Source organism: Perognathus longimembris, chromosome 9, assembly GCF_023159225.1.
Source record: "Perognathus longimembris pacificus isolate PPM17 chromosome 9, ASM2315922v1, whole genome shotgun sequence".
NCBI classification, from domain to species: Eukaryota; Metazoa; Chordata; class Mammalia; order Rodentia; family Heteromyidae; genus Perognathus; species Perognathus longimembris.
The window spans coordinates 1108910-1118090 of record NC_063169.1 but is presented as its reverse complement, the minus strand read 5'-3'; the positions used below and the strand labels follow the sequence as shown (position 1 = coordinate 1118090).

The 9181-nt window shown below is 48.2% G+C and overlaps 1 protein-coding gene across 1 annotated transcript in view; it reads left to right on the top strand.

Annotated features, from left to right (window-relative positions):
* LOC125357775 (adhesion G protein-coupled receptor B3-like) overlaps window positions 1–9181 on the top strand; it is a 76508-nt gene that overhangs the window by 12057 nt on the left and 55270 nt on the right. The window contains exon 4 of the mRNA XM_048354694.1: window positions 7962–8070. Coding sequence (XP_048210651.1) covers window positions 7962–8070 — 109 coding nt within the window. The remainder of the gene's footprint in view (window positions 1–7961; window positions 8071–9181) is intronic.

Genomic DNA, 9181 nt, shown 5'->3' with positions numbered 1-9181 from the left:
TGGGGCTCGCGTCCCCCTGGGGGGTCTCCAGGCGGCCCGTCGGGATGGGGCCCAGGCCCTCAGCCGGCCTCTCTCCACGCGTGTTCGCGCACACCCCTCACCAGGGAGCCGGGGGTGAGCCTCGCTGTGTGCGGGGAAGCCCAGGTCCCGGCCCGGAGGCCGATGCGCCAGGCTCCTGACTCCAGGCCGCAGTGAGACCTTAGCGAGAGCATGGAGTCTCTTCTCAGAGTGCCCTTGGTACCTTCAGTTTTCTTCCTGTAGACTATGTCAACTTTATCTACCTTTGATCATTCCATCCATTATTCCAGAGAGAAGTCCCAATAATACTGTTAGGTCGTTCCAATAGTCCAACATGACACAAGTAGCTCTAAAACATACATAATCTGTGCTTTCACAAAGCTCAGAGACATGGGCAAAATACACACACACGTAAATGACACGCTCGCCCAGCAAGAGACAGACATGGTGGTTAATGTCTGCAGAGAGCAAGGATGCCAAAGCCGAGGTGAAGGGATCCCCACTCCCCTGGAGCCCCGGGGCCTCTCCTGAGAGCTCGCCCTGAGGCTTCACTTCAGGATTTGGGGTAAATTGATGATACAGACCTCATGGACTTTCCTGCCCAGGCCGGCTTTAAACCACGATGCTCAGATTTCAGCCTCCTGCATAGGTCGGGTTCCAGGTGTGAGCCAAAGGACTGCACATTTCCTTTCTCTCTCTCTCACTCTCTCTCCCTTTCTTTCTCTCTTTCTTTCCTTCTCTCTTTCTTTCTCCCTTCTTTTCCTTTTCTTTTTTTCCCTTTTCTTTTCTTTTCCTTTTTTCTGTCAGTCATGGGGCTTGAACCTCTGGGTCAGCGTGCTGTCCCTAAGCTCTTCAGCTCAAGTCTAGAGCTCTGCTGCTTTGAGCCATAGCGCTACTTCCAGTTTTCTGTTAGTTCACTGGAGGTAAGGGTTTCACAGACTTTCCTGCCTGGGCTGGTTTTGAACCACAAATCTCAGATCTCAGCCTCCTGAGTCGGTACGATTACAGGCATGAGCCACTGGTGCCGGGCTGAACCGCACATTTTCTATATCTGTTTAGTAATGAAATGATGCAGTGTTATGAAGGAGTTGGGCTTCACATTAGGGCAAATAGATAAAGATAGAGATAGAGTTAGATCTCTAGACATTTACTTCAGATCCTCGGTTCAATCTTCTGTAATAGGCAGACATGGTATTTCTTAGCACACAGGGCAGCTCAGAGGACAGAGATACTACAGGTGACAGAACTTGGTGAATTGCAGGCTTGGTGGATTGCAGTGTTGTGTTATCTTATGGGTGCTGTTCAACCAGCAGTCACCAGGGTCATAAGCTGAGTTTGTTACTCTTGGCACTATGGAAAAAGCAACCTAGAAAACTGTGCAGTCAATTTGAGTGTGGAGAGAGACTTGGTTAGGATTCCAACTTGTTTGAAGTCATTTAGGGAAAAATTTAACAAAAGAAACTTTGTTCCAGATTTGTTGCTATTGGTGTGGGGAAAAGTCTATGACTCACCATCTGAATGTACTTTCTAGATAAAGGGAATGCCTGCTTCAGTTATATAAGAAGTATACCAACTCATATTAGCTAAGAGAGAAATATATTTGTTAATTTGTGGGCTTCACTGTGGTTTTTGTTTCTTTGAAGTGAAGTTGTCTGGTGTATATTGATAAAGTGCAAATAATATAGTGAACAGGCTAAGTAATAGCTGCGTGACAGATAAGACTAAAATAAATGAAATGCCTATGTCAGTAAGTCCCCATTTGCATACTGAAATATGCAAAGCTAAATCTAATTAGGTGTTTTAGGGGGAAAAGGTTTAAATTTAGTTTTAGTGGGGAAACGTGTTCTGGAATTCAAAGCCGGTGAATTCGATTTCAGTTGCAATACTCAATTGGAAATATTTACTTAGGCAACATATTTACCTTCCCATTTTTCTCATTTGTGAAATGAAGCTAGTACTTATTACATTTTTATGTCCTAGGACCCATATAATGAAGGTTAGTAAGAGTACCCTGCGAAGTATCAAGTCTGATATCAAGTGGAAGGTGTTTACCAATATTTGCATGAGGATACACAATATGAAGAGGTTTGGGGAGGAGGAGGTCAGGTATTACCCTTCCTTGGCTCCATCAGGAGCTGGGGATTTTCCTTCTGGGTGTCTGTCCGTCTGGGGCTGCTCCCTGTTGGAGAAGTGCATTCCTGTGGCCAGGCTCACCCCTCGGCCCTGCCTGTTGCTGAGAGGCAGACGCCGGGAGGTGTAGGAGAAACACACTGAGATGCCAGCAGCTCTGTTTTATGGAGCAAGAGGTTTCGGCGTGGCTGACCTCAGGTGTGAGGGTCAGGCGTGAGGGTCAGCACCGTGGGCGGACGACCTGCCCGGCCCTCTGTGGGGAGCCCTTCAGGGGCAGGCCCTCAGCACGCAGGGGCCCGGCCTTGCCTGACCTTCACTGGACCTTGCCGCACTCTGCACAGCCTGGTGGGCCGGTGACACGGGAAGCCGCCCGCCCGGCTCACCTGCCTGCTAATGGGTTTGGATTTCATGCTCTTGACCCTCTCCTCTCGCACGGCAGTTTTGCTTTTTTTCACTTTGGATTTTTAAACATCATTCTGGTCATCTTTCAACTCTCCGCTTACAGGATTTTTGCACCAATTGTGTCCGTATTCATGTTGGCTTATTTTATTTTACTTCCCCCCCTCTTACTTCAACTTTTTAATGCCCTTGCCAACTTCTTTAAGTCCTTTTGAACCCTACCGAGACCACTTTTTAGATGTCCAATTTTGCTTTTTAAAATGATATAGTCTTTTGATTTTTCTTTTTAAATGATTTCATGCCAGCAGGTGGAAAGCACAGAGTTTGGCTTTGTCAGCCTATGTTGACACAAGTGGTTCAGCCTCGCTGCGCTCCAGCTGTTGCCTTCTGGAAAGATCTCCCCAGGCCGCTGGCCCGGCCCCTCACTCTGTAGATCAGCTCTGCACCCCTGCCGTCCCTGAAGCAGAGCCGGGGCAGGACTCGCCCCCCGCTCCTTCCAGCCTCACTCCACCTGCAAGGGCCAGGGCTCCCCCCCCCACCCCACGCGCATTCCAGGGCATAGTTTGGGTCTGGGACACACAGAGGGCAGTGCTCCATCACGGCGAGCACCGTCGCCCGCAGGGATCCGGTGGGGTGAGGGCCCCGGAGCCAGCGGCCACCCCAGCCAGCCGTGGCCTCAGGCACTGGGAGCAGTGTGGATGCTGAGAGCCGGGACGGCGGGTCACCTTGCTCAAGCGAGGGGCCACCTGTGTCCCGTGACGTCGGTACGCAGCGAGCACACGCCGCGCTAGACTGTGCGCTGGGCTTCCCTCGGCTTCCCGACGCCGTCTTCCATCTGCTCTTCTTGGCCCAAACACGGGGGGCAGCCGGAGTTTTTAAACTGAAAGTCAACACACAACACACAACACACAAAAGTCCTATGGGCAGCGTGCACACGGGAGAGAAGTGGGAAGCCCCGGGCAGTGCGGGGCCAGCGCGGGCTCTGCCCTGCTCAGCGGGGAGGAATCCCCCGCGGGAGCGTGGCTGGCGTGTGCCGCATGCACGCTGTCCCCTCCTCAGGGCGGGTGTGGAGCGTGGCTGGCGTGTGACACGCACGCTGCCCCCTCCTCAGGGTGGGTGTGGAGCGTGGCTGGGGTGTGACACACACACACACACACACACACACACACACACGCTGTCCCCTCCTCAGGGCGGGTGTGGAGCGTGGCTGGCGTGTGACACGCACGCACGCTGTCCCCTCCTCAGGGCGGGTGTGGGGCGTGGCTGGCGTGTGCCTCACACATGCTGTCCCCTCCTCAGGGTGGGTGTGGAGCGTGGCTGGGGTGTGACACGCACGCTGTCCCCTCCTCAGGGCGGGTGTGGAGCGTGGCTGGCGTGTGACACGCACGCTGTCCCCTCCTCAGGGCGGGTGTGGAGCGTGGCTGGCGTGTGACACACACACACACACTGTCCCCTCCTCAGGGCGGGTGTGGAGCGTGGCTGGGGTGTGACACGCACGCTGTCCCCTCCTCAGGGCGGGTGTGGAGCGTGGCTGGGGTGTGACACGCACGCTGTCCCCTCCTCAGGGCGGGTGTGGAGCGTGGCTGGGGTGTGACACACACACACACACACACACACACACTGTCCCCTCCTCAGGGTGGGTGTGGAGCGTGGCTGGCGTGTGACACGCACGCTGCCCCCCCCCCGGGTGGTGTGGGCTCTCCTGGGTGCGGGTGTGTTCACACTTCCCTTGGGCGGCTCCTCGCGGTGCCTGCCGCCCCGCTGTGTGCAGTCTTCGAGGCCGCTTCCTCTGCAGAGCGCAGCCGTCGGCATGGGACACGGTGGTTTTCCCAGCCTGGGGTCTAGTCTACCAACGCCCGCCCAGTCCAACGATCTGCACGTTTCCCGTTTTGTTTTTTTCCCAGTAGTTCTGTTGTGTTTGTTTTACTGCTGTTGTCTTCATCTTTTTGTAGTGTTGTAGGCCCAAGTCAGGGTCTGTGCTCGCTAGACAGACACCTTTTCCATGTGAGCCAGGGGCTCAGGCTCCCTGCTTGTAATTCAGGTTTAGTTTAATTTCTTTGCTTCTTAGATAGGAATATGTATTGTCAACAGGATTGGTCTTGAAATGCCAGTGTCCTCTCTCTGCTATCTGAATAGCTGAGATTACAGTTCTGTGCCTCTATACTTGGCCTTTTTGATTATTATTGTTTATTTTTTGAGGCACAGACTTGCACTGGATTCCAGGCTGAGCGTGAATTTCTAATCCTTCTGTCTGAAGCTCTCGTGTACTGAGATTAAAGACAAGCTAGCAACAGTACATTCAACAGCTCTAGGTCTCTTATTTAAGTTTGTGGTAGAGTTGCAGTGGACTCTGGTCAATGATGAGAGGTAAGAGTCCCATTTCATTCTTTTGTATGCAAATACAATTTTCCCAGAACTGTTTATTGAAAAGTCTGCCCTTTCTGAAATGCAGGTTTGTAAATTCTTTCTCAAAACTCAGTTGAGCACTGGCGTGTGGGTTCACTTTTAGTCCCGGCAGCGTGTGGGGTGCAGCCTCCAATGCCGCCTTTGACTGCTGCAGTCTGGCATCCTGTTTCCAACTCACACAGAGTTCTTCCTCTGCTTTCTTCTTTTTGCTCAACGTTGCTTTGGCTCCTCAGAGTACTTCCAGCCCAGCGTTAATGTTGGTTTTTCACATTCTGTGAAGAATTCCATTAGTGTTTTAATAAAGTTTGTATTGAATTTGTAGATTACCTTGTAGATTATGAATATATATATATTATTCATTTTTCCAGTCCATGAATTCCAGATGCCTATTGTTTGGTTGTGTGTGTGTGTGTGTGTGTGTGTGTGTGTGTGTCCGTGTCTGTCCCCTTCAATATCTTTCATAAGTACTCTTCATTATAAAACTCTTTCACCTTTTCAGTTAAATTTAACCTAGGGTTTTGTTGGTGGTGGTCGTGGTGGTGGTGGTAGCTACTGAAAATAGAATTACTCTCTTCATTTCTTGTTCGTATCCTTTGGTATTGGGTTTTATGTAGTGCTTTTCTATCTCACAGCTTTGCCAAATTTGTTGTTTCTGTGGTCTGTGAGGCCTTCTGTATCTAAGATCATTTCAAACTGCTTGCTGGGCGGGACTTCTGCCACTTCCGCCACCTCCTCAGCCTGGAAATTCTTCAGTTGTCTCACAAAACTTAAGCGACATCATCTTGTCTCTAATCTGGAGAGTTTTTAGTCTTGTTTTTTGTTAGTTTGTTTGTTTGTTTTTGGCTAGTTCTGGGGCTTGAACTCAAGGCCTGAGCACTGTCCCCGGCTTCTTTTTGCTCAAGGCTGGCACTCTGCCACTTGAGCCACAGTGACATTTGCAGCTTTTTTCTATATGTGTGGTTCTGAGGAATCGAACCCAGGGCTTCGTGTATACGAGGTGAGCACTCTACCACTAGGACATATTCCCAGCCTGAGTTTTTAGTCTTGATCAATGTCCTTACTTGTTACTGGTCTATTCAGATTTTCTATTTCCTATGATTCACATGTGGGAAGATGTTTGTGTCAGGGATTTGTTCGGATTTGTTCTTGTGTCCTGGGTTAGAAGGTTTGTTGGCACATAGCTCTTAAGTTTTTCCAGTGATTCTTCTTAATTTCTGTGTTGTCAGCTCTAATGTCTCCCATTTAGTCTCTGATTTCATTGATTTGAGTCTTATTTATCATCTAGCTAATGGTTTGTCTACTTTGTTTATCTCTTTAAGGACCAAATCTTTGCTTTTTTGTATTGTCATTCATATTTTGTACTAATATTTAATCTTTTTACATAAAATAATGTATTTTCTTTTATCTTTCTTTTTCTGTTTTTTTAGGGTCTTGGGACTCAGTGATAGGGTGTTGGTTCCAGATTGGTCCTCCACCATTTATATATTTGACATTCATTTCTATAAGCTTCTTTGGTCCTGTTTTTTATGTAGTCATGTAGGTTTTGCAGGCTATACCTACAATTTTATTTATATCAATAATATTTTAAGTTCCTTCTTGATCTTTCTCTTTTATTTCTTTTTTTTTTTGTTTTGTTTTGTTTTTGGCCAGTCCTGGGCCTTGGACTCAGGGCCTGAGCACTGTCCCTGGCTTCTTCCCGCTCAAGGCTAGCACTCCGCCTCTTGAGCCACAGCGCCGCTTCTGGCCGTTTTTCTGTATATGTGGTGCTGGGGAATCGAACCTAGGGCCTCGTGTATCCGAGGCAGGCGCTCTTGCCACTAGGCTATATCCCCAGCCCCTCTCTTTTATTTCTTGATCCCTTGTTTTTTCAAAAATAAGGTGCTTGATGTCTGTATATTTACATAATTTCCAAAGTTGGGTGACTTTTTAAATGAACGGTTTCTAGTTATTACCTTGTAGGTAAACAAGACAGTCAATGTGGCTTGAATTCCTGAATTCACTGAGCCTCCTCTCCTGACACATGCTGTCCTAGAGAATGCTTCCTGTGCAGGTGGGCACTCGTGTTCTGTGGCGAGGACCCTCCCCTCCCAGGTGACTGCCTTTCAGGACCGTATGTGACCCAAGGTGCAATTGGACACAGGTGGTTCTTGCTCATTTTCTGTTGGAATGATCTGTTTATGCCTAAAATAAGGATGTTAAAAGTCCCCAGCTCTTACTGTATGTGAATTTTTCTCCTCTTTTATCCATATAGTATCTGGCATTGACTTGGGTGGTCTGATATTGGGTATATATTTAGAATTGTTATTCCTTCTTGCTGAATTGATCGCTCAACCATTGCACAGGACCTTCTTTGCTCTTCTTGCTCCTTCTGGCTTGGGAGTCGCCAGGTTTGATGTAATCATGGCTCTTTCTGCTTTCTTTTAGATTCCTATGTCATTTTCAGTTGAGCTACACTCTTAAGAGCTGGAGTTATTTAGCTACAAACAAGGAGTCAAGTCTCTGAATTTTTTGGAACTATAGAAGCACAATTTGAAACAAATTCTATTTAATCCTTCAGTCCGTACGGTGTCTAAAACAACATCATAAAACCTGCCATCTTGGTTCCCTTGCTGAATATCTTCCCCTCTTTGAGTACTTCTATAATAGCTCAGTAAATGGATCTACCTTATTAAGCAAAAAAGAATCAACCTGATTCTACTTTCTTCACACCCTCCCTGCAGTGCATCAGCTCTGTGTCTAGAGAGAAACACAAATTCCTCTTCCTGTTTCTAAACCCATTGCTTAGAGTGGACTGCAAGATAGAACACTAGTTTCTAACAGTATTGTGGCTCCTGTACAATGCATTCAGTTCACAGCAACAAGATTGTCTTAAATATAAAGTGATAAACTCTATCACCTTTCTACATGAAAACCCCTTGTAGAGATGCATCTCCTTTGTTGCACAGGGTCAATAGGATCCTATCATGTCTTTTGCACACCATCTGACCCCATCTTTCCTATGTCCCCAGCTCTCGCACAGAGCTTGCTGGACCTCCGCATTTGCACAGAACTCCATGTGGGTGCATCCACTGCTCGCTTTCCTCGTGGTCTGGGACTCCAGTGAGAGTCCTGCTGGAGGTGCCCATCTCTTATCTCCTTCATCATGCTGCCTTTCTGCTGTCTGCCCCTAGCTGCCTCCTGCAGTGTGATCTGTGATTGTAGGACCAGAGCTCAGTCAACCCAACCTCACAGCTCCCGGGCCTGTGGAGGAGCCCTAGCTCAGTCACCCCGCACGGTCTGTGGATCTTCCCTGATGGGGGTGCCAGGCGCCCCAGGACACTGCAGAGAGCTCGCCCTTGGCTTAGTTCTGTCCCAATTCCAGGATGCCAGCCAGTGTTCCGTGGGGATGCAGTGTTTAGTGGCAGCTCTGAGGTCTGGGTTTGCTGCAGAGACCCGACATCAGCTGAACGCACAGTTCTGATGTCATGTGAGGACGGTGGTTGTGGTCTCCGCCACCTCGCCACACAGTGAGCGAGCACAGGATTGAAAGAGACGTCAAGGTCTCACAGTGTTGCTCCCCAGTTACGTGGCGATATCAGATGTCTCACCAGTACCCCAAAGGGTGACACGCCTCTTCCTCAGAGGCCAGGGTCCACACTTCCCAGGGCCTTTCCTGTCAGTCAGTGGGCATCACCCTCTCCTAAGACAGGGAGGGGCCAGACTTCCTTAAAAGGGTGCAACGAGGAGGGATTTCCAAATAGAAGTGGGGAAAGAAACTATGATAATCAAGCACACAAAGCTTCAGTCTTGCAACACCTCACAAGGTCAGTCGACTTCTCCAGGAATTCCATGTATGTATGTCTCTTCATCCTTCTCACTTTCCCATTCTTCCACCATCCTGTAATCTACACACTGGAGGAGTGCATGTTGAATGTTTGTATTACATCTTACAGTGCGATTTTTCTTTCTTTTTTGCATCCAAAGCGTAATTTTGTCAATTTTTTCATAACAGTACAATTAGTGTTCAATTAAATGACTTTGCAATTTTCAATTTTAAATGCAATAGCAAAAAATAAAACACTCACTTTCTGCATCTTCAGTTTTATTATTTCTTTTACATAGTTGACAGTAAACAAAAAGATTCATATCTCAAATGTTCCCATGATTTCACAATGGTGTTTAATACCAAATGATCCTTAGGAGTTCAAATATCAATTTATTGTTGAGCTTCAGACAAAACGTAAAATAT